Consider the following 26512-nt stretch of genomic DNA (forward strand, 5'->3'; position numbering starts at 1 on the left):
TGCAGTTCGTGTGCGTGGTAGAGATAAAGAGTTCTCTTTTTGTGGGAGTGTTTCATGGGAAGCACTTGTTGAGAATGCTTCGCGCGCAGAACTGGAGAGTGCGCGTGTGATTAGCAATTATGCTATCTCCAGCACATTCATCTTCGGTGGATGGGAAGCCTCTCGATTTGAAACTTAGCGCCGTCTGCGTACGCCAAGGGGCGTGTTTGGCTGCATTTAGTCTTCCTTTTGAATACTAATTAGCTCAGTTATGGTCTGTACGTGTGTTACTGACTACTCAGTTAATTATTTCACGTGATATTGATTGACCGATTCAGCAAGTCACTCATTCCTTCATAATGATTTTTTATTGATTGATTGATTGATTGATATATCGATTGATCGATTGATTGATTGATTGATTGTTTGTTTGTTTGATTGATTGATTGTTTGATTGATTGATTGATTGATTGATTGATTGATTGATTGATTGATTGATTGATTGATTGATTGATTGATTGATTGATTGATTGATTGATTGATGTATCCTTTAGCGCAATTTTATAAACCGGAGTAAGAGTACGGCCATGAAGCACGCACTGGGGAGGGCTTTACACTAATTCCGACTATGTGGTTTTCTCCAATGCGGACCGAAATTCCACCTCTGTCGGTGCCGGTGAAACTGCGTTCAGCGAACGCCACAGTGATTGAGCCACCGCGGTGGATGTTTAAGAAAACAGTCATTCCAATTTATACGTTCACTGTCTGGTACTGGTGAGTTTCCGCTCGCTGCTATATCCACTAGAGACCGAGTGATATCGAAAGAAATCTGTGCAGGACGTTACCAATAGTGCTTCTTCTTCACATGCCGAATATAGCTACGCTTCAGAATGTTTATGGCGCGGTATTTATGGAGTTGATAGTTGTAACTCCATGTTTGATTGTCATACATTTCGCTGCATCAGTTTCAGAAGATACGGCGCAAAAAAGGGGGCGGCACTCAGAAGAAGAAACAGTTGGAAGTAGCGCATGTCGTCGTTGTTGTTGTTGTCCTCAAAATAATGGCGTGTACGTCCCTTCGCTGGCGTGCTATGCTTTTTACGCTTCATCTTCTCAAGTTATGCACCCACTCACCCAGCAACATGTTTTAATGCAATACCTCACCTGCATGAAAAAGCAGGTTGTCGATTGCGGAGTAGATATCAATTCTCTTTCATTGTTATAAAGAACAAAGCCACGAATAGTTTTTATACAAGGGAAACCCGGATAAGCATGTCACTGCTCCAGATAGTCATGGCATCCTGCTATAATCTAAAACTGTTATTCAGAAATTTTGTTTAATTTCGACCGCGGGGCATTTTAATATTCAGCCATTTTCTTCCCAACGGCCGCAAATGTGGCTTGAACGTATGACCGCTTTACTGCCCATATAGCAGAAGTGGCCTTCCAAATAGCATTCTGATGTTGTTGCCATTTCGGAGCTGGCGTGGCAGCAGCTTATGAACACTATTTCGCAGCTTCACCCCGGCATATGCTCCGCAATCTCCTCATACTTTCTGACTAAGATTTAATTTCTATTTTTTTTTAATAACTAAACTTTGCCACATTGCGCACGCGTTTGCAGTGAAGAAAGCTTTCTGCCATAACAGAGCGTAGTTTTCAAAAATCGCTTTCTTAGCAAGGTCGCAAGATATGTCTTCATGCTGGTTCTTATTTCTTTGCGGTTTTTAAGCCGTATCAAGATGTTTCGGCGTTGGGTAACACTGCCTTACTTTCACTGAGCGCGTAGTGAACGTTAGACACTTAGACCAGCACGACGTCTTATAGCCCCTAAAAGTACGGGTCAGGAAATCGAGAAATAAAAAATGAACAAGATATAGTGCTGCCGTTTACACGTACCTTTCCAATATTTCCAACTGCATAAGCCTGACAGCCCTCTCACTGCCTCAAAAACGCGCCCTCCAAAAGCAACTCCAATGAGACCAGGGGCAAAAGAGATCTCGCTAAGCCTTCAGCGAGGCAAGCTATACACTCCGCAACGGCAAAAGGCTCATCGGCAGAGGAATGAAATTTTAAAAAAAATTTATAAAAAGAAACCGCACGAGTAGGATTTAAGCCCAGTCAAGGTAACGCAAGCCGAAGCCCTCGGAAGAGGGTCTTCGCCGCACAGATATGTAATCTCGTCTAAGCGGCGCTCTCATCAAAATCGAGGGTCCTTGCACCGTGCTTTATACGCTTAGAAGTCTCTGCAACGACTTCTTTGCAATCGACGACCAGCTTGAGATCGGAAGTGCTTTGATCCTAAAGAAGAAAAGAGGTGCAAAGAGATGCCCATGCTCTCTCTCTCTTTTTTGATCTGCCTCTTATTTGTATTAAAATTTTTACTTCGCTATTTCGCTGCTTTCAGCTCTGGTATTCGCGCACACGATTGCAAGCGATGTGAAGGTACTAATAAGAAAGGTAAGAAGAGGGTGTGGAGTAGTGAAAAGGCGGGAGAGCTAGAAAGAAGGAACTGAACGGATGAAAGAAGATACAGAACGTGACTATAAAGTTTGGCCACCTTCAACGCGGCGTCTTGGAGCATTCGCTGGCGGTGACAGAGGGCTCCAAAAGCTGTACGGCAAACTATACATCCCCCTTCCTCTCCTCCTCTTCGTCTCCCCTCTCCCCTCACCGGCATATTAAAGAGTAGGAGGAGTGTCCCGTCGTCGTCGTCGTTTTAGAAACCTCCAGAGTGCGCATGCAAGAAGAGCCTTCGGGCCGAGAGCCGATGCTCGAGTCAGGAGTGGGGATTAGTGCTGTTTCTCCTCTAGTCTCGAAAGTGCGGCGGGGTGAAGGCTTTACAGTGAGGTGGAGAGCAACCCCTCGAAGGGAGTGTCAAGTTCGACGACCAGCAGAGCTGCTGGCTCCCTTCGCATTTACCATCACCTTCATCCTGTCGTATGCCTCCCCCTCCCCTATACCGTCCTTCATCTCCATCATTCTCTTCCCAGCGCAGTATTCTGAAGTATACCAATCGAAATAGAGAGAGAAAAAGAGAGGGGTCGCTACGACTTTGCACAACAAAACAGGCTGCTTGCTAGTCGGAGAGCCCGCTTGACTTTTGATGCTCCTAAACTGTCTCACAAAGCCAGACCGAGCCGTTTTGCAGCAACGCAACGAGAGAAGGCTCGCACATAGGCGAGAGTCCGGAGCACAATTTCAAACTCTATACCGATGAACAAATAGGACCCTTCGAAGGGGGGAGGTGTCAAGCGATACTCCGATATGGGGCCTCTCTTCTCCGTTTCACATAAGAAAGCCCCAAGTGCGCGCATGCCGTCCGTAGAGATATATTATACGGTGTATGCCGATCGTGTAACACCTGGGCTCCAGAGCGAGGCGGCTCGACAATGGCAAATTGTCGGAAACAGCTTCCATTGTGTGTTTCCCGTATTCCTGCTCTCCGGCGCTATCTGAGCTCACGCAGTGGAAGCGGCGGTGGCTTGACGCGGCGCTATAATGTGGCATCAATCGCAGAAAGAAGGCGAAGGGCCACACTGGGCCAGGGTATAGTGTACGCTTTTCAAACAGTGACCGAGCAGCGTTCTTTTCGCCTTTCGCGCCCCCTCCTCCCCATTCTTTTTCCCTTTTTTCACGCCCCCTTCCCTTATTCCTTTCGTAGCGCATCTATCGCCACCGGCGCTAACACTGGAGCGGCGCTGGCAGCAGAACTTCTTTTGTTCCGCCCTGGCCCACACCGTGTGGTGCGGTCGAGCGCGCCTCTCCTAGCCGCGGCGGCAGTCTCTTTCTCCGCTGCTTCTTTCTATCCTTCTTTCTTTCCTTTTTTTTTGTTCTTTCTTTCCCGAGCCGGAGTAGGGCTGAAGGGAGGGGGCTGCCTTTATTTCAGTCCGAGCCCTGTGCAAATACTCACTCCCACATTTGGAACACCATCTGGTGGAGAAAAGCGCTCACTCCTGTCGTCGCGTCGGTCCCTTTTTTCGCCGGCTAGGGCTCGCAGTTGGGGACGGCATCGGGAGGACGCGGGCAGGAATAAAAAAGGTATAAAAAGGGAGAGCATGGGGAAGAGGAGTGGTAAGCGCGCGCGCCGTGACAGAGGGCCGAGAAGAAGAGAGGAGCGACTGTGAGGAGAAGAAGCGATGGAAGAAGAAAGAGAGAAAGAGAATGTGAGAGAAAGAGGGAAACGCCGTTTGGCGGACAGCGAGGTAGGGGCACGGGTGGGTTCGCTCGGGCCGCTCGCTACGCGGCGGCTTTGCTTCGTGCGTGAGCTCTGCGTTGCTCGCTGCTGCTGTTGCTGTTACAGCTCAACGGTGGCGTCCTTCCTCTAACAGAGGGCCTGCAGAATGCATATTCGGAGTGGCGGCATAAAGAGGGCGGCAGCAAGGACGTCTGAAAGCGCCATGAATTGATAGCCGCCTCCCAGGATCTTTGCATGCGTGCTTTGAATGTGGGCTCTCGCATTGCTCCCAAGTTTGCCGGGCCGTCCGCATCGGTTGTAGACGGAGAGAGGCAACGAAGCTTCCCGAGATACCCATGCTTCGATGACACGCCGCTTCTGGTGCTTGTTCCACAACGAAAAGAAAGAAAAGATGGCCAGAGTGTTTGGGGGAGAGAGAACAAGAAGCATTAAATAGTAAGAGAGGCCAGCTAGTTCGGTGCTATAAGACCGAGAAGAGACGTTGGGTGCGTTAGGGAACGGTGTGGTTGGGCAGGGGGGGGGGGGGGGGGGAGATAGGTTTGGAGGATGGTTGGGAACAAGGGACTGGAAGCGTGTCGCGTTGCGGAAAAAAGGAAAGAAGGGAAAAAAGGGAAAAAATAAAAAAGAGAAAGCCCCCCCAAGCGTGCTCGTCGACGACATAAGATTTGACAAACCCCTCGTCTTTTTCTAGAGCCCCTCTCACCCGAGTCAAGGGGGTGGTGCGGGAGCGAGCATCAGCCTTGCGGGAGAGCCCTCCCCATTGGCCGAGGCGGGCACGATCGATGGGCCAATGGGCTGCGGCCCGGAGCCGAGCCAATTGACGCCCGGCTCAACTCAACTGGTCGCGCTCCGCTCGCGACCCGCGTTGGCGTGGTGACGCCGATGGCGGTGGGTGTTATTGACGGCCCCGACGAGAGTTCGCAGGAGGGGGTTTCGGTAGAGGGGTACAAGAAACGGGGGATTGTTGGGGAGGGTGGGGGGGGGGGGTGAAAGAAATCTCACAAAACGGAGTGAACTTCTCTCTAGTGGAGTTTTTCGACTTTACTTTTCTCATTCTCTCTCCCCTCTCTAAAATAGGGAGGAAGAGAAGCACGAAACCAAGAGTCAGAAACATGGGTGGGTCTTTGCTCTCCTAGAGAGTAGGTGTCCGGGGCCAAGTGGTATTAGCAGAGAGCGCTCCTCGTTGGAGCGCCACCACTGTCCGGGAGGATCCTCGGCTTGGCCCATCGCGTCCGGCCGCCTCCCCCCTTTCAACCCCCCACTTCTTCCCTCCACCTCTCTCAAGTCCCCCTTTCTCTTTATATATTGCCTCCCCCGCCGTCCCTCTCTATGCCTTCTCTCCCGCGCTACCACCACCGCCGACCAGAGCCACCCTTCTCCCGCCGTGCACTCGAACCCGCGAGCGAAACTGACAAGAGCTGCGCTTGCCTCTCGTGGTGGCGGCGGCGACGGGACCCCGGTGACGACGAAGAGCCGCTGTAGAGGAGGAGGGTGAGGAAGAGAGAGAGAGAAGGCAAGACAAGCGGAGGCTTGTCAGTTTTTGTCCTCACTGCGGATTTACAACGCGCTCGAGAGGCCACGGCACACGCGGACTACACACACATACTCACCAGCGAGCGCGTCGAGGGCCCCGCTGCGTTGTTGGCCCCTGTGCTCGGCTGCCCGCTCGTTCCGGGGGCTCTTGGACGACGTCTGCCTGTGAAGCTTTCAGATCGGCAGCATTCCCCTGCATTTACCGGCAGTCAGCAGCCTCTTCTGAGATGAGTGCGTGTTGAGTGGCCGGCGAGTTGCCCGCCTGCCGGGACGGACGGGAACCTTTTCCAGCAGCGGCCTCTTGTTTCGTTTTTCTTTTTTTATCTTCTGGGTGTGTGTCTAACGAACGACACCGCTTCGGTGCTCGCGTGGTGTGTGCTTTGTGTGTGCGGTGGTGTGCTGCTGCTTGAGATCCTCCGATTGTTGGGCCGTCCTCAGCTACGAACGGAGGTAGAGAGACAGACACACGCAGTGATCCGGCCACTTCGCAACCCGTGTTCTATCATTTTTTTTATTATTTTGTGCCAGAGAGATATTGCACGTTCCTTTCTGGCCCTTGATTCTTCGCTGTTTGAGAGACGAACGGAAAGAAGCGAGAAGCAAAATGGGCAATTTCTGGGCGGTGACGTCAAGTGTACTCGTGACGTGTTCCTCGGTCCTCGTCGTGTAAGCCTCCCGGAATGTTGCATCCGACGGCATCATCTCTCTTTCCCCCGTGGTCGTCCTCCCCTTGGAAGTCAAGGGCCCGCGGCTTCTGAACGCGCCGTCGGTGAGGTCTTTTCGGGGCGTACCAGGAGTCCGCGTTCGACCCCGCAATGCTGCTGGTGAACCGGGCAGAACAAACACAAGACTCGCTCCGGTCGTACTTTGACAAGGTCTTTGACTCAGTTCTTCTGAGCCAGCTCCGCTGGCCCCGGGATCGTCTTCGCCATGCAACTTCACCGGTACCGGCAGACCGCGACTCGCGATGAGGTCCACATGCAAACGCTGAAGGAACTCGCCATTCCGCTTCTTAAAGAGCGAAGCCAGAGCAGTGGAGGTGGGGGCAGTTCTGGGGGCAGCGGTGGTGGTGCGGGCACGCTGGCGGCCTCCGCCGGAGCCCGAGTCGCCGCGTTGCCTATCTCCCTGCAGAACATTGCCTACGTGTCAGTGCTACGGCGCGCAGTGGCCCAAGCCGCGGCCGCAGCCGAAGCCAATGCCGCAGCCGCTGCAGCGGTGGCCGCAGCGGCGGCCGCTGCCGCGACGGGCACCAAGTCGGGCCGGCGGCCCGCCAAGCTCAGCTTTTCGGTGCGTGACATCCTTGACTTACCCGAGGTCAAATCTGGCTGTTCCAGCCCACACCCGTTCATCGGAGCGAATGGACAGTCTGCGGTCGTGGGTTCCGCCGGCGGTGGCGGGACTGCGGTCGGTGGAGCCTCGGGAGGAGTCGCGGCTGCCGACCTCTGCGGAGGACCCGCGGCCTGGAGCACGGCGGGACACGTCCACGGTAACCCGGCGGTGGCCAACGCAGCCCTAGGTCAGGACCTGGGAGCGTCTTCGTACTCACTCCACTATGGCGGTGTCTGCTCCGAGACGGCCTACCGGTGGTTCCATCATCCGACGCCGGACATGCTGTCGTACGGAGCCCTCGGTGAGTGCAGCCGAGCGTTCATTCTACTCTTTCTGGCATAGAAACGTCCAAGTGGTGGGATAGAGGGTATACCCTGAGAACCACTAAAAGTGTATATGTAATCAAGCGTCTACGTTTCCTCCAATCGGCATCATTGTAGGGTTGTGTATTGCAGTTACGGAGGTATAAACGAGCGATCAAAACAGTGCTACAAGTCATCAAGCGCAAAGAAAAAATGAAAACTAGCTGAGAAATAGGCAGTGCAAGTGATAGCACATATGAAAGGTAGCCGAAGGTAACGAAATTAACTCATCAGAAACGTGTCATGGAACTTACGATGAGAATAGTTGAGCAGCTGACTTGTTGCAATGAAACCACTATAGGTGCTACTTCAGTAGAATCTCAAAATTCTTTTCAGTAGGCGAAATAACATTTACAGGTAGCCGCTTACATTGGTTGATCGCTCGAGGAAAGAGCAGTGATTGCAATGAAGTTGAAACAAACAACTTCGCATGTATTTCAACTAACAATTTCTAGCGGAAACTGCTAAACGGGTGGTACCGAGTTGGTTAGCGCACAGTCCAGACTGGAGGCAAAGAAAAACGTATTAGGAGACGCGATAGCTTATTTATGAAATCGCTGCAAGGCATGAAGGCATATAAATCTTAAATTTTTTTTAACTGTTGCGCCAGACTTTACCGCCTTCACTCCTACTTTCTCTTTTACTCCTGCAAATAATAGGTGGCTCGAAAAATCTATTAACCTATTTACACCTTCACCTCTTTAGTTTCTTTCAATTTTGAAAGCTTGAATCCCAAAGCTATAGGTGGAACGAACAGCCATCTTTTGCGATGCACTTTTCTTCTTGATTTTACTCGGTTTCGTGTAACCCCGATTCCGTATTTTCACCCCATCCTGAACATCAGGCGTTTCTTGTATTTCATAAAAATGAGGGAGATTAAAGCTATATTTAATAAGACAACAACTAAGTGTAGAGTTTCTTGAACCTTACTCGGTTTCTTGTAACCCCGGTTCCGTATTTTCACCCCATGAGGCGTTTCTTGTATTTCATAAAAATGAGAGAGATTAAAGTTATATTTAATAAGACAACAACTAAGTGTAGAGTTTCTTGAACCTTCCTCGGTTTCGTGTAACCCCGGTTCCGTATTTTCACGCCATGAGGCGTTTCTTGTATTTCATAAAAATGAGAGAGATTAAAGTTATATTTAATAAGACAACAACTAAGTGTAGAGTTTCTTGAACCTGATGTCACGTGACACCGTATAACTTTTGTCCAGATGTATGCGCCAGATCGACATACCTTTCTTGTTTTGCACGAGTAATTTGCATTTTAAGTAACCGATTAATAAGCCCTTAATCCAGGCCAACAAGAACAGGTACGAGGATTATATGCTGCCCCTAAAAAAACTAGTACAGTGAGGACCAGAGTCCTGACTGAAGAAAGGCGCTGGTATGCGTCAGGTTTATCTTCTAAATCACAGCTGACCACTCTGTGATGGCCTAAACTACAATTCAGCGCTAAGCAATCAGAATCAAATGAGCTTTAGTTTAAATCCAGAATAAGACAATAATACTGACCTTTCGAAAAGTTGATAACCCGTCGAATCATTTGTATTCCAGTCGTGATTTTCTCGCTGCTCGGTTTTCGAAGTTCGGCAAAAATTTTCGCACGAGAAGTGGCGCAGCCGCAAACATTTTTAATATACAATATGTAAACAGTGGACAGAAAAATTAATTATTTATGTCATTCAACATTATTTTTCATCTTCTGTATCAACTGAGGTAGCCCAGACTGCTGTTCCTTCGAAAGCATGCCGTGATAAACAAACTGTCGGTCTAATACAACACATATGTCAAGCTATCAAAGCTATCCCACGCTCTTCACGGGTTATTACCATAACGTAGAGAAGAACAATGACTGGACGCAGGTGTGAGATATTTATCTAATGCCATTTTTGTATCCCCAGGTGGCCCGGCAGCCATAGTTTAAAGGTCGCGATTAATTGTCACCAGTAAATTTTTCTTTAAAATATCAGCATGGCTTGTTCATTGTTCAGTGTTCAGAATGAATTCGGAATGGGACAAGGACCACACAAAAAAGACACGACTCCACAAAAGTTAATTTTCAACAGACGTTGACTTGTTCCACATCAGCACTCGTGGTGTCCTATATATTCCTTCTGGACTTTCTCGATATCTAAGCTGTTCTTGCGTATCTGCAGTCCTCTTTGATTTCATTTCTTTAATCCTCCATGCTCTATACTAGGCGGGAATTACAATAACTTGGAAACGCTCTTGATGTTCAGATTGCGTCTGGTCCTCAAAGTGATGTAAAACTCCTTGGAAGCCGATAATAATATGAGGAAAGCAATTTTCGATAAGACAAGACCCAACCGTTTTGTAATACAGTCCGTACATTTTTTCAGCGACATTCTCAGAAAATTTCGTTTACGCAAGTGTGATTCGACTTCCGGTTCTACTTGCAGTCCATCACGATTTTGTTACCGCCTCCTGTGCGCTATTTTTATAAAGAATGACAGTGTTGGTATTGCCAACACTTTACTATAAAGAAAACTGTTGCAGTAGCCTTGCTGCCAGGGTGAAGCGTAGCTTCCCTTTTGGACGTGTATGATCGCACGAAATGCTAAAGTACTATAGATAGGAAATCTTTGTTTGCATGTTTTTTTCTTCCAAATTATGCGTGGTATACATGGATCATTGCATAATAATCGCCCATGATCGCTTCATAATTGCATTTGTGGGCTCTTACTGTATCTGTTTCATCAACCCAACGATGGCTGTGACGTGCAATTGACCTTTAGATCACGTCAGGCACGAAAGAGACGGTAATATAACTGCTGATACATTGTCCGCCGTGTGTGCATTTCTTGAAACAGGCTGGTTTAATTGTTGTAGTTAATTAAAACTGTATATCAGAGTATATAATGCAGCTTTATTTATGCCTCACGTGACTTAAAGCTCAACTACAAGTCACAGCCATCGTTCTGCTGATGAAAGTGAAACCGAAACAGCATGAGAGAAGAAATTCAATTATAAATTATTTAGTGTTCATAGACGAACACCAAGTGGTGATCCACGTATTCCAATGTCTAACGCATCACTTCAAAGAAGAGAACAAGCGACTAAATTTAGATGTCTATAGACCTTTAAAACTAATATTTTAGTGCGTGAATTCTCTCTTTAGAGTTCCAAGCTCATCATATCAGGAACCACACGTTAACATCCCAGTAGATATCTTCCTGATCTCGAATCGCCTTTCGTGCTTACGCTTAGCAAACGCGCTAAGCTTATCTTTTCTTGTTGACATAAACATATAAGGGGACGTTGGCGCTTGACAATGGCACCAGCTACCTCTTTCTACATAGCAAAACAAAATACAACAGATACTAATACTTGCATAGAAGACAACACGACGTAACTGCAACAGACAACACAAAATACAATTCACGAAACAAGAAATCAGCACTATCAGCAGCCAACTAGGAAGCTTAAACTACAAACTGGACACCGCGCCATTGTCTTAAACTTGCTTACTCTCAGTTGAGCTGTACTGAGCTGTACTGAGTGATTCTTGTGGCGGCCACAGCTATCAGAAGGGCCAGTGAACTTTGTTTGTACACAAATACCACGAAGTAAAAAGCTAATGGCCTCTTCGCTGCCGCGAACGTGAGGAGCCAGCACTATCACCCATGCTGCTGATTAGGGATTCGTTAAGATACCGATCGTAAAAGACCTCAGGAGTCGCCATGGACGCCGGGCATATTCGCGACGTCTCCCTGTTTTTCTCAAATAAGCACTGATAGCTTCACTCCCCACTTCAGCTGTCGTTTTCAAGACAACTTAGTAAAGGCCTTCTAAGTTCGCAACCGCGCATGCATATGAAAACAGAAAGAGAGGAAAGGTATATTGTGCTGTGTACACATATATGGCATGCATATATATACTCATATAGGGTAATAAAGCCATGAACGTACGCACATGTGTACAAGGATATAGATATACATCCAGGCATACGTATATACATATATATGCATTAGATACAGGGTGTCTCACCTAAGATTTTACATAATTTATAAAAATAGGCTTTTTCAGTTAGAAGAGCGCTTTTTTCCGCATAGCATTGTCAGCGGTGTAGTACATCAGAATATAGCTAAGACGTGCTGACGAGCAGGCAGGTTAATTAATATTGAATAGTTTACTTTTCAACTATTACTCTTAGCCTCCTTAATTATTGAGAGGAGCGTAGTCCGGCGCAGTAGACCTCTCCCTGATGTAAACAGTGTGACGCCAAAAAGGTGTGCCCCGATGGGCAGAATCGTCGACTTTCGGTTCTGTACCGGTTTTTCTGGTGCCAAGCGCTCCCCCACCACCTTTGTTCCCCGACTCGAAACGCTCGCAGCCTTTCTTCTCCTGGTGTGAGCCTTCTCGGTACGGCGCATGTTTTGCCCATAGGACCGGAAACACGTGCGCTGATGACGTAGCCCGGGAGAGGTCTATTGATATCCATATGAGTTTTTAGAATTTCGAAAACGCGGTTACCCTCGGCGCTGTAGCCCAATGAATTCTGGCTACATCGCGCAAAAATGCATGTATACTTTCGAGAAGCTTGCAGGGAAAGCAACCTCTCCAGTGCGCGTAACTCATCGAAATAGCCAAAACTTGCTGAGCCACAACGCCGCTGGTAACCGCGATTTCGGAATTCTAAAAACTGATATAGGTATTACTTGTGGTGGGCTACGCGCCTCTGAATAATTAAGAAGTCTAACCGTAATAGTTAAAAAGTTAACTATCCATTATTACTATCCAGCCTGCTAGTTTGAACGCCTTAACTGTATTCTAACGTACTACACCACTGACAATGGTAGACCAAAAAAAAAAAAAGCGGTCTTCTAACTCAAGAAACCTATATTTAAAAATTGTGTAGTCTTAGGTGAAACGCCCTGTATATGTGTAATGGCTTGTAGAAAACCTAGATAAGCATATATAAACTGTATTCAACCTAAGGTGCGCTCTACTTCATGCTGCTTTATTGATAGATAAAAAATGATATGTGTAAGTTTAATAGAGAAAGAAAGCGGCCCGGAAGAAAGCACAACGTGAGCCGAAAATATTTTCGGAAGAATTAAGGAAATATGGACGTGACCAGAATTGTATTGGGCACAACTTATAATAGCAGGTCGACCATCATAGTGCAAGAGATGATGTCAAGAGAAGGGAACCTTAGTGAGAGAGAGTGAATCTCTGAGATAATTAGGTGGAATAATAAGCCATCAGCTCGCACAAAACAGTTATACGTGGAGGTAATATAAAGATTTTTTTGTCGTGCACTGGATTCAACTGGTATGCTGAGGATGATGATTATGATGATGATAATAACGGCAGTGAAGTACTGATTAGAAGGAACCGATGTGACGCCAGTGACAATTCCCGCCAGTGATTATCTTCTTTATAGCTAACACACAGCGTTATGTCCGCTGCTGTTATCTTTGACGAAGAAAGAAAAAAAGGAACACGAGACAATGCCTTTAAATCCGAAGACAAAGCAAAATATGTACTGAGCAGCGCAATCGAGATAAGTTTTGTTTTTATGTAATTACGAGCTTTGTCTCATTATCAGCTGCACACATCCGCCCTTCATTTTCACTTTATCTGCTCACCACATCTTTGACTTCATCTTCTTGCTGTGAGTGTGCATTTAGTTTCTTTCTTTATATTTTCTTGCGATGTATTCATAACGCTGCAGATATGCAATTCCACAAAGGCATTGTGGTGACTGGCGTATTTCATAACAGGAGTGGGGCATCATTGGCGCCTTTTTAGATCAGTAAACCCTCACGCAGTTAGACAAAATGTTTCACGGGTTAGCACTCTGCGTAAACAGGAGCACTTATTTCATTGTCATTAACTTCTCTCCCACTTTCCCTCTTGGGGAGTCCTTTTAGATCATTGTTAGAGTGCACGTCTTTATGCAGTCAAGGTATGCTTAGGTTAGGTTACGAACAGCGGTGGATTTATGGGTGACTCTTGGAGGGAAAAAGGCGTTTAACAAATATTCATCCGTTTAAAAATTTCTCGCTAAAAGTCACCGCCCCCCCCCCCCCCCTTCCCTCGCACAGAGCCGCCCCTATTCACCAAGCAAGAAAAGACGTGATATACCTGCCCCACAACTGGTGAATTACTGAACGCTTGAATCATGTCGTGAGGCAGAGTATTTTGGAGTTTGTTCGTGAAATTTAGTATTTTTACATCCAAGGCGCATTGCTTGTTTGAAATTTAGTGGCGCACTTTGCGATTTCAGCACTTTGAATTTAGCCGTCTATACATCTTGCAAGCCGTGTCCAAAGACGGTGATAAATTTAAGATTTTTTGTTTACTGACATTGCGTTCCATAACCTTCAACTGCAGAGGAATATGCCTACTGCACGGGGAATTGGTGGGTCCAGCAAAAAATGCGTGGGTCTAAAAACCTTGCGCACGGAACGGAGGTGTCACAACTCACCAGATGCTTCTGTAACTACCCTGAAGACGCCACTCCATCTGGTTGCAGTCCATAAATCACCCATTTGTTTGACTAGCGGACTCTTTGCAAAGCACATCAACAAATTTCAACCAAAACATACGGCTCCCACAAAATTGCATGGAAAATTTTTTTTCTGCACTCTTCGGGACAAATATAGCAGGTTCTCTAAAGCGTTATGTTATTATGTCGCTATCGTCACTAGACGGCTTGCGTTAACTTCATGAAAAAGGCCTCTCTGAATGACCCGATTATTCCTATCCTGTTTCAGCCGCCCAGTGCTGCCAACCCTAGGGATTTTTCCCTAGATCTAGGGAATTTGAACGTCGTTTAGAAAATCTAAGGGCATTTAATTTCCTCGAAGAATTTTTTTTTCTCCCTCAAATTGTGAAGACAGTACAAGCTTTTCGTTGTTTTTTCTCTACAACTGACGGAGGCCCACACAACACCGCCGCGCGCTCAAGTAAAGCCTGTTTCACATGAAGGTGAAAACGCTTTGTTGCTGCAGCGAAAAAGCTGTTTAGAACCATCGCGGCGGCTCCAGCAGTCAGAGCGGCGATGTTCCAACAAGTTACAAATTTTTCGCAGCGCTGCGCTGCTCAATTTTCAGTCGCTTGCATGCATGTGAACCAGCCTTCACACGGACGTAGTGGGACGTGTATGGTCCCTGACGTGGCCACCCGCTGTTGGGATCTGGAGCGCTACCGTCTTCCCTCAACACGCGCGCCCCTTCCTCACGCTGTATTTGAAGCTCGCTGCACGACGTGAAGTTCCTTTTAGTAAACATATCTCCATGTTTGTTTTGATAAATAGAAAAGAACAAGGGCGTCATTTTTTTTTTTTATAAAGGAGCGCCGTGTTGGAAATCAGAGCTAGTCTAACTAAGGGAACAATTGCCAGTTCACCCGCCGCGGTGGCTCAGTGGTTATGGCGCTCGGCTGCGCTGGCCCAAAAGACAAGGTTTCGAACCCGGCCTCGGTGGTCGAATTTCGATGCAAGCGAAATTATAGAGACCCGTGTACTGTGCAATGTTGGTGCCCGTTAAAGAACCCCAGGCGGTCGTAATTTCTGGAGCATTTCACTATTCCATCCCTCATAGCCTGGGTCGCTTTGGGACTTTAGACCCTCCAAAATTATAAACTATAATTTCAAGTTACATCACGACGAACAAAGTGAGTTGAGGTCACAAGAGGCATACAAAAGCCAATCACTGCTTCATTGTCTTAATTGACTCAAACTGTTTACCCTCAAACTGTGACTCAAACTGTTGCTGACCCCCACCTCCCCCTCCCCTTACACACACACACTTTTTTTAACTGAACCGGTTTCACCATCTCTGAAGTACAGACAGCTGACCGAAGCACCGACTGAAGTACATTGCTCTAGCATTCCATATATCTGAAGGTTTACGAGTAGTACGACAACACTGTGGAATAGCGTTAATTCAGACTCACTTAATTCGGACTTCCGGTTGATTTCAGCTGATGTTTTCTTACCGTGAACAAAAAGAGGGTGAAAAAAGGCTCCCGTTATTTCAAACTCTGCATAAAGCGAAGAAGTTTCCGGTCCCCATAGAGCCTGAAGAACCGAGAGTTAACACTGCTAAACGACACCTGTTGTCCACTACTGCCGATACTACAACCGCTGCATTACTGACGCATTTCAGTGGAAGAGATGTGAAAGAACACCCTTAAAGTGAAATATAGGGTGCACGTGAAAGAATCTGCTGCAGTAGAAATTATACCGGAGCCCTTCACCACAGCCTGTCTCATGTTTATGTTGCTTTGAGATTTAAAACCACTAAATTCAAACCATTCATGCTGCTATACTAACTATACCTTAATTACCTTATTACCAACTATTACAATACTGCTGCTCCTACTAATTATACTAGTACTACTTACTACTTTTACGACTTCTACCAATACTATGGCCTGGTGTGGCAGGCTCAGCTCATTTTGAGCTGTTGATTTCTTTTCTGAAGTAAAGTGCTTTACTGGTACTACTACTACTACTACTAGTAGTAGTACTACTACTACTACTACTACTACTACTACCACTACTACTACTACTAATACTAATATTAATAATAATAATAATAATAATAATAATAATAATAATCGGTTTGTTTATTGGTTGTTTAGATGTTACGTCCCAAAGCGACCCAGGCTATGAGGGGCGCCGAGGAGGAGGACTCCGCAAATTTCGACCACCTGGGGTTCTTTAACGTGCGCTGACATCGCATAACACACGGGCCCCTGGAATTTCGCCTCCATCGAAATTCAGCCGCCGCGGCAGGGATCGAACCTGCGTCCGTCGTGTTATCAGCCGAGCACCATAACCACACAGCCATCATGGCAGCTAATAGAAATAATAATACTGAGAATGCCACAACTACTATTGCAGTCACTATGGTGGAACCATGAATCCATGAAAGCCTCCTTGAAAGAGAGCTATCACCGTAAAGCACGAACTTCCCTTTGCAACAATACAGCTGAGTCACACAAAAAACGGCTTCGTTGTCGCACTGATTGAGAACGACAACAATCATTCCGAAGGTCGCGCAGAGCCATCTGGGTGACAAACGTATGAGTTCCTCAAGCTCCGCACAGAAGCGCACATCATTCTTTTTCCGTGTTCTTCCGAGATAAGCGGCGCGTCCAGCAAATCGAAGGAGACGCGCGTTTGGTTCTGTTCTGGCAGTCTAGATATAGGTCCATCTGTGCGTCCCTGTTCACGCTCGCGGACATCACTCACTCAGCGCTGGGTATCTGCGGCTCCGAACAAATCGTATAATGTCGTAGAGCTTGGTAGCAGTTCGACCCCTCCGCACGGTTCAACAGATACCGACCGAATAGAAAGCGAGCAAAGCTGGCACAAATAAAAAATAAAAATATCTGACGACAGTGGTGTCCGTACCAGATATCACGAGAATCTTCTTCACAGTACGTATACGTACAGTCCTAAACGACGCGGCTGAAACCACAAATGCCAAAAATAAAACATATATACACACTTCCAGCTGGCTCGGATCGTCTTTAAAAACCATACGGGTCTTCCCTGTCTTCCGCGTCTTTTACGGGGGAAGCGATAGCGGCGACATAGCCCATCGGTGCAGTGTATATAAGTGAAAAGGGATCCCCATTCAGGGACAAAAAGGAAAAAAAAATGGGGAACAACTGCGCGCTGCCATGAGATTACAACAACCAGCGTCAAGAAGTACGGCGTCCAGAAGAGTAGGTGGTTGGTTGGGTGGTGGCGGTTTTCGGCAGTGTGGGACGGCGCCGATGGTTTTTTTGCGGCCTGTCGCCCCATCACGTACACACGCACGCACACACACACCATTCACTTAAGCGAGCGACGCTAGCGGCCGACCGCAGCGGAACGAAGGGTCGCCGGGAATTGAAGATGGATGCGCCCGTTGTGTCTCTTATCGGCGCCCGGGATCTCATTCTCCGGGCGCCGGCTCCCAGGGAAGAACGCAGTCATCAGGAACCGTTTGCGGGGAGCCCGTATGCCGCTGCTGCTGCTCCCTCTCTTCCCCACGTTCCCTATGTGTGTTTGTGTGTCTCCATGGATAGGGAAGAAATGGGGGTGGAAGGGATCCCGGGGATGAACGGCGCGCGGGAAAAACGGCGCGTAGCTGGGCTTCGCTTCGCTAGAAGCCAGAGACACGAACCCCTCCCCCCTCCCCCCCCTTCCTCCCCCAACCTTGTGCACGGCTTGCGGGGTCGTACACGATATAGCTCATCGTTCGCTCCTCGGATTCTGTGTCTGTGCGTCTGTCTGTCTCTTCGCGGACGTCTTGCTATTGTTCGACACAATATGTTTTCTCTGCTGGAAGGGAGTCAATCTGTTGTTTTATTCCTGGTTTGTCCTGTATCTTTTTTCTTTGTTACTGCCGACTGGCTTGGGTGGAAAAGCATACCGCCTTTTCTTCTTTGTAAGTGAAATATTGTCGTATCACTTCATGTCCTTTCTTAGAGGTCCATTAGCCTACAGATGCTTACTGGTAGCTAAGCAATCCCACGTATCTGAAACCCGCATGATGACTGGTATTGAACAAACCCGAACCTCAGTAGTGGTTTCGTCGATGAGAGAGCTACTATAGGTCAGTTTCAAGGGTGTTGAGTTTTGTAGGAGAATAGAATAAGACGGATACAGTACAGAGGGGTTGGAGATCTTCATTTTATCATTAATCGTGAAATAATGAAGCGATGGATGTAGTAGCACGCGTGATTAGTGCTTAATAATCAGCGCGCTAACGTTTGCATTTAGACTTTGTAAACCTCCGCCCGCGCTACTTCATAAAGGCAGCATGCATTTACCTTCGCACTGGTTAGCAGTTTCTAGGGTTTAATCTAGTGTGTAATAACACTTGCGACCTGAATTAAAACGCCAGTTTTTGGAACGCGGTTGATGATTTTCTTTCATTAAGACAACTTAGTTGTTTCCAATGTTTGTTCCAAGATTGGCAGTGAAACTACTAGTGTTGTGCTTCGAACTTACTTTACACTCAAAAATTGATTTCGACCAAGCTGTATCGCCGAGTTTAATTTAATTTTCTGCTCCATGTGCCAAAATCTCGCTGGAGAGTGACAAAGTGAAAAAAAATATTATATTCCGTAGAATGTTCATTCTTCCCCTTAAGCAAATACTGGTCTCATGACAAGTATATTGAGCTTATATCGCTAGGAAACAGGATAGTTACTTCGAAGCGTCGTAAAATTGAATCCAGATATGAATTCTGAAGGCCCTAGTTATAAGAGCGCTTTATTCGCTCCAGCTTCAAAATTCTTTTGTATGAAGTCTGTAAATCCGTCTCCAAAAAACTTTTTTCTTTTCTGCAGATTGTCCCCCAGAATGATTTCGTAATGTATTTACATTCTGCAACATTGCTTTGCAACAATGTAAGCATTAGTCATGTGCTTTCGCTTCAAGTTTAAACCCATGCTTACATGAGCCGTTAAATAAACGGAGTTGTGTTGTATTCAGGTAATTACATTCATTAACGCCTCTGTTACATTTGCGCCGTGCGTTGTGCGAGTCTGAGCGTCTACTTCCGGTCTATTCGGTCTGCATAACGAAAGCAACGGAAATCTGTAACGGAAGCAACCACGGTCGTCGACACATTCGTCCATAACTTTACAACCGCCGCGTATGCGAGTGACTGTAATAATCGCCGGCCATAAATTCAGAGCCTCTTTTGTGCAGGGCACCGCCCTCCTTCTCACTCCCATATGACGCCCTCTCCCTCTTTACTCCCTCTCACCACGTGTGCTGCAGCTCGGGCACAAAACCTTCGCAATGCCTCACAAGCGCAGAGCTTATGTATAGCACTTTTGCTCAAAGTGAGACACTTTGTTAGAATTATACAAAGAGAGAAATTTTCGAGCAGCCATGGCTTAAGCGCTTTCGCACCGAACAGCCTAGCGAAATGCTGCTCGTAATCGCTCGCATTATTACTCCGCTTATAATACTCGTAATAACAATTCCTAACGGGATTTTGCGCCTCCGAGCGTGCTTTATTGCCGTAGGGGAGGAAGCAGGGAGGGTTGGTTGAGGATAGTGGGTGTTGCGTTTCGAGGGATAAAAAGGGGAGTAGGGAAAGCGAGCTTACAAGCCGAAGTATATGTACGTGCGGGTTTTGAGTAGAGTATAATGCGCCCAGCCGCGAGTCCTGAATGCAGGATACGCACAAATGTAGGGCCGCGCATCGCCGTGGCTTAATGCGGAGATGTGGCGCGCCCGAATAGGGGCTGCGCTAAGCCTAACGATGATGACGCCCTCCGCCGATGCGCTCTTCCTCTCGTTAGGCCTAGGAGCTTTGATCGCGCAGGACCGTGTTCTAAGCGCGCGTTAAGAAGCCTTCCTTCTCCATAGTTGTGCTGACGCGAGAACTTGCGAGCTCGCCAAACTGGAGCGGACAAGTTTTGCGGAATTAGAGGCATACAGAGAGAGAGAGGAGTTAAAGATGGCAGCCTAGCTTCTCCGACAGAGTCGCCAGAAGTCGTTCGCGTGATGAAGGTCATCATCATTTCGAGCCGTATTCAGAGCGACCGAGTCGTCTGCTCACGTAGCTCGCTGGTGGTCGTCTGCGTTCATGCGTGCGCAGGCATCACGTTCTGGTTCTGTTTGCTAGCATTTTGCGAAAAGATAGGAGAAACGAATAGTACTCAAGCAGACGGCAAAAGTACGAAACTTTTTCTTCGCATTTATTTTTGAAATGAACGTGTAGCTGTAGTTTCTTTCCCAATAATATTTGTGCATGGTTTGACGCGACGCAACGTACAAAACTGTTCTCAGAGACATGAAGGGCCACTTGTGGGTGGTTGTACTTTTTTGACTCGTACTTGTCGGCAAGCAACTGCTAGTTATCTGAATCAGAATTTTGGTATAGACTAGTTGGTTCATTGTTAAAAAAAGATTAATCCAGTGCGACAGAAGAAGGGCACGAGAAAACACATGCTACACAGGACGGACGATGTCCCGTGTTATGTGTTTCCCCATGTCCTTGTTCCGTCGCGCTGAATTAACCTTTTCCGGCAAAGTTACCTGAGCTTCGTAGGTTTCTGCTGCTGCATGTGCCTTCCATTTGTGCCCACATTACTTCTATGGTACATTATTCATGACTCGTGCGTATGGAATAGCTGGTTTGTTGGAACATACTAATGCCACTTATACTTTGGGCATAAAGCTCCTTGCAATACCAAATGTAAAAGTGCTCCTGCTGTACTGGCGTCAAGTTTGCATAAAATTAGGCAGCAAAGTGACGGTTAATAAACGTTTTCATTCCAAAGCAAAATTGAGTGCAGGGACGTCGCATATTGGAGGACTTCGAATTATTATCGACCACCTCCATTTCTTTAACCCGCATGGAACTTTTTGGGCTCTGACGTTTTTGCTTTCCGCTTTCAACAGTATTGCATCCACCACGGGAGAGGAATGGGGCGAAGCATGCTTATTGGAGTGGGTGATCTCCTGCTTTGCTTCTTATCGCTCCTTATTATCTGCGCAAACAACTTCGTGAGTTACTATCTTTTGTCAACACTGGGAATAAAAACTTGAGTGCATGCACATATTTGCTCTTTTTTTTTCTGTTGAACCATCCTACCACCTACTTCCACTGCGCACTTCGTAATGATAGCTGTGAAATTATCGTTCATTATTTCTACATTAAGATCGTCTTCCCCAGTTAAAGTCGAATATCTGTTTTGCAGTGATGTCCTGAATTCCTCCACATTCCCTCTTAGCGTTAACTCGTTAATGGGTTTCCGCTTCACTAGATTCTTCCACTCCCTCTTGAAGACTAACATAATTTGTAGCGTACCATTCTGTAAGGCTGCCATTATAGGCCACCATTATATAGGCTACGCCTGTGGACAGGAAGTTATGTATACATTCGTGTACCAAGGTGGGCCATGCACTGATAAAAATAATTAAAGGGAAATAAAACATCGAGTGTCAATGTACGCATTTGAAGTGTGGGTTTTGATCATATTTTCAAGGGCTCTAGAGGGATAACAATCAACATTTCCACGCTCAATTCGTCTCGTCAACAAGGCTGATATATTTGAGAAAAATTGTTTGGCGAAATTAATATCAGCATAAGGTTGCCTCCTTCCTAATCAAGGGTGAGCTGACGTGCGAACAAAGCTAGTATCATTCTAGTCCGACGTTATCCAGAAAATTGGGTCAGAGCCGGATAAGCTTATTCCGAGAGAAAGCGGCGTATAATGAACAAACTGGGTCGCGGCACGCTAGGACGATCCAAGTCGATTATAGCATTCCTGATATCGTGACTTCGATTTCCTTGTATCGTGGTTCCTGGTATCATAACTGGATTCCAGGTATCGTTACTGATTTGGTATCACGCCTTCGTCTAGTGGTTGTGCATAGAATTGCTATGTGAACACATGTTTTTATCTAACTGCAACAGCAACATTATTGCAATCCTCGTCTCTTTTCTATGCACTTTGAGTTAGCGTATACATAGAAGCGAAGTTCAGGCATGCGCCAATGTGTTGATATAAAATCGCGATAATTTCCTGCGATATTGATGAATAGCATCATGGACAGTGATATCAATCACTTCGAGCCTCGAATATGGTACTATCGACTGGTTTTTATCATTCCCGTTATCGTAGGTAAAACTCTTCATTCGTCGGTTAACATGGCCTGTGTTAAGAGAGGAACAGTGCTTTTCACACTGCTAAAACCTCACAGAACATGAGGCATACTTCGTTGAGAACATGATTTATTGTTCTCATACAGTGTCGTAACTCCTGTGCACAATCTGACAAGGTTTTCCTTTATAACGCTGACCCGAAAGACACGGGTTCGATCCCCGTCACGGCAGTCGCGTTTCGATGGAGGCGAAATTCTGGAGGCCCGTGCATTGTGCGATGTCAGTGCGCGTTAAAGAACCCCAGGTAGTCGAAATTACCCGGAGCCCTCCACTACGGCGTCTCTCATGGGCTGAGTCGCTTGGGGACGTTGAACTTCATAAACCAACTCTCTTTTGTAACGCCAGCTGTTAGACATCAGGCGCACTCTCTGTCACTGTCCGGGTGTGTTATGTGCGTCATGACTTCATGTCTCGACGTGAGCCCGCTGTGACCTAGTCACTTGCAAGCGTGTCATAGAAGATGGGTCGATCGGCTCACCCAAATAAACGCGAAGCCTACGCTCTTGTTTCATGTCCTTTGCGGCTCTTTGCTCGTTATTTAGACGTCCGAGCACAGGTAAGAAAGCACAGTGCCTGCACACTAATCACATGTGAAATTTTATTTTGCAAATACGTAAACTCGTTGATCGTTCTAAATAGGCAGCTAGTTATTTAGTTCCGACATAAACTGCCGCGACATTTCTTTTGTAAATAAAACAACTTAATACACCTGGGTCAGAAGCCGTCCTGGTGCTACGACATCCAGCAATACCTAATGCGTATTTTTAATTGGCTATGGTATTTGTTGATCACAGTACTAACTAGACTGGGCGGGGCAGTGACCTCCTTGTGCATGCAGGTATTTTGCGGAAAGCTTCGGTCGCTTGCTTACTATATAGTCGCGCACAACTCAAGAACGAAGCGGCTTTTCCACGTCAAAGGACGCCCCTTCCAGCCAATAGCGTCGGCCGATTCTGATGAGCCTGCTAGAGTGATGATGCAGGGAGTGACAGATGAAAGGGGAAAGTCCCCTCCCTGCATTGTCACGGTAGCAAGTTCATGAGAATCGACCGACGCCATTGTCTGGAAGGGGGGTCCTTTGACGGGGAAAAGTCGCTTCGTTCTTGAGTTATATCCGACTATTGCTGAAGCTAGCGAATCTAGTGCCGGAATGGTACCAAAGCTTCATTTCGAGTCGCGTTTTTTTTTTTTAATTTTGTGCCTAACTGAAGGTTGCGGAGCTCGGCCGTTGGGAACCGTTGCCATGGTTTCAATCACAATAAATAAATAAATTTATTACTTAATTTCACCAATATTCTGGCTTACGCTCCGACCAGCCATACGCCCTTTTTACATACGCAAACAGGTCTACGACTTGTATTATTCAATTAGTGCGGCCAAGATACACGGCGCACGAATGAAGCAAGCACTGGTCTTGCCTCGTCTGTCCGCCGGAAAGATATATCCACACAATGCACACACGCGGAGTCGTACGCCGCTTTGAAAGTTTAGATTAGAATGAGCGCGACCAATGAATGATCTTATTTCAGTATTTTAGTTCGACAGCGCTACTTCTGACGTACCAACCCCGGGCAAGAATCTTGTTTAGTGCATGAAATAAATAAAGAACTTAAGTATTGCTGCGACTGTGATTGGAACCTGCTACGACACGAACAGATCAGCTTCGCTGGCCACTGCGCCAGAGCGCTTTGCTGTCGCCGCAGCCGACCACGCCTCATGTTAAACTGCAACACATTCTCGCGCTGTGCATTGTAGATCGTCGTCTTCATCAACTTCTATCTGCAGCGATAAACAGATCAGATCAGCTTAGCCTCGGCCAGAGCTTAACCTGAGTCTAATATCGTCGCCAGGCGTGCACGACCCTGCAAAGCAGAACCATGAGCCGCCCCGCCGCGGTGGCTCAGTGGTTACGGCGCTCGGCTGCTGGCCCGAAAGACGCGGGTTCGATCCCGGTCGCAACGACTGAATTTCGATGGAGGCTAAATCCTAGAGGCCCGTGTACTGTGCGATGCCAGTACACGTTAAAGAACCCCAGGTGGTCGAAATTTCCGGAACCCTCCACTACGGCGTCCCGCATAGCCTGAGTTGCTTTGGGTCGTTAAACCCCAATAAACCAAGCCAAACCAGAACCATGAGCCAAACAGGCTAAACACACGTTCTCGCACGTCAACTCGATTTAAATGTATTAAAGTCCTACCATTCTGTACAATAACCAACCGACCGAGAAACCAAAGCACTGTGGTATTGGCTTCAGCGCACACCCTGTACGAATGCACGTGCGTTTCAGGCCCCACCGGGGTTCTACGAGGCAAACAAGGGGTGTGTTGCCTGTTCGAAGCGAGAAGCGGGGCACAAGGCTGGGAATCAGAGGTGGGAACAGGAACAGCCGAGGGATAGAAGGCCGCGCGGCCGTGATCGAGCGACAACCTCACCGTGACGTCACCGGAAATGGCGTTCGGAAGTGCGCAGAATGCGTCGATTCTGGGCCACCTTCCGAAAGACGGGCATGTGTACACAAATAAAAGCCCCTCCGCTGCTAGGCAGTCGTCACCACCGCATCCACACTGCTGCCGAAGGCGCCGGTTCGGGTAGTGTTCCCCCAGCGAGAGAAAATTGGGGAAAGGGTTCACGAAAGGCTACGGAAGAGCGAAGAAAAGAACACCGAGAGAGAAGGAATACCTTCTTTCCCTCTGCTGTGCGAAACGAGGGTTCGGAAAAATGAAGATGGGGATAAAGAGGGGCACGAGATCGCTGAGAGAGGGTGAGAAAAAGGGGTGGGAGAGGAGGATGCTGGGGAAGAAATCAAGGTTTTCCTCTCTCTCTCGCCTTCTCCTCGCCGTCCCGAATTCGGGGAGGGGAAAAGGAATAAAGGTAGGCGGAGCCCTTCGATCCGGTGGCTCCACCCATGCGCCTTAGGACGCGGAAGCGAATATTCGGGGCGGAGATATTTGCGGCCGAACGTGAGTTGGGGACACATGTGCTCGGGTCTTTTTCGCTGCCTCCGCGGGCGCGTCGCCTCCGAGACTGCAGGCCGTGACAGCGCGAAGCGCAATGGACACCGAGCAAGTTTTTTCGACTGCTAATAAACGTGTTTCCTCCGAGATCCTTCTCTCTATGCGAAATGTTTGCTCGAAGACATTCGTCTCTCGAAATGAGTTAATCAGTTACAATTTAAACATGCGCCATATTGTCGCTCGGGAGACGCAGGGTACTTGGACGGAGAGGGATGCCTCAGACACTGGCGAACTCCTTTTACAATTTTGTAGTTTGCATACACATTTTATGAAGATGTAGAACAGCGCTTCGAATGCCTCGCTTTATGATCACTAGGCATAACTTAATCGGTTTTATACAACACGGAGTTGTTAACTCGTGCCTCACACCTCGTGTATTAAGAGCATGGAAGCTCCACAGATAGAAACCTTTTGGAAAGTACAGTCCTGACCCACAAATAACAGGTGAACCAACATACGAGCTGCATGTCTCAAGCAAGCATCAACTTATACCACTGTTTCCTATTGTAAATAGCGTGTGCGAATTCAAAAGATGGCGCCCGTCAACTGCCATCATCAAGCAAACTTAAATGTAGTGCATTCCAAAGGATTCATTCATTGAGGCACACATTTAGCTGTGCCTTTTGCCATTAAACAGATTGTATCGTCTCATCATCACGCCTGACACTATGGCGCCTACGACGACCGGCTACCTTGGCCTTAATTTAGGGCCGATGCAAATAACACAGCTATAGACATAAATGAAAAGAAAGGATACATGAACGTTTGGGAATTCAGCACGAAATTTTCTTGAAACGCCTCAGCTGACACTCTCTTACGGTTCCTAAAGAGTCGATTTAAAAATTAAGCAATTTTAAAGACATAATTGCTAAAGATCAATGAGACAAGAATAAAAAAAAATGAACTGCGTTCTGTTAGTTTTCTTCTGTTTGCGTACTTATCGGGCACGTCGAGTACTCGAGTACTCCAGAATACGGGATTATTTATTTGCTAAAAGTTTCCACATTCTACACTGTGAACAGGATATAGCGAAGTAATATATGCTAGACTTAAACGCTCCGCATTCAATATCTGAATCAGTCCGTTGTTGCCAACATCACGACATAATGGCGTCCACATGGCCTGCGCAAACTTGTAACAATGGCTAGTATCTAAAACGTTCAGCATTTCTTAAGAGACGTAACGGCGGCGAACAAATTTGAGCTCCGCACTGACCCCGCTTGCTTGGGAAAAGATACCTCCATAGGTCACCGCCATTGCAGACAGATTCTGGGAAATCAGACTATTATATTCTTCGTAATCTGTTTCTTCGGCTTCATCACTTTTGACGCATTAACTCCGTGACGACTCCGATGGCCAAACGCAATGTCCGGAGCAGATATGGGCAAGGATTGTGGCTGCCTCTTATCTGCGCTTCTTATCGTCTTCATGA

General features: G+C 47.1%; 1 protein-coding gene across 2 annotated transcripts in view; it reads left to right on the plus strand.

Moving 5' to 3' along the window:
• The window catches only part of LOC149332134 (uncharacterized), a 76322-nt gene that overhangs the window by 33438 nt on the left and 16372 nt on the right, over window positions 1-26512 (plus strand). For both annotated transcript variants that reach the window (XM_089557085.1, XM_089557086.1), the window contains exon 2: window positions 7045-7340. In XM_089557085.1, coding sequence (XP_089413211.1) covers window positions 7045-7340 — 296 coding nt within the window. The remainder of the gene's footprint in view (window positions 1-7044; window positions 7341-26512) is intronic.

Source organism: Amblyomma mixtum, chromosome 8 (genome assembly GCF_055824585.1).
Source record: "Amblyomma mixtum isolate Tamu chromosome 8, ASM5582458v1, whole genome shotgun sequence".
NCBI classification, from domain to species: domain Eukaryota; kingdom Metazoa; phylum Arthropoda; class Arachnida; order Ixodida; family Ixodidae; genus Amblyomma; species Amblyomma mixtum.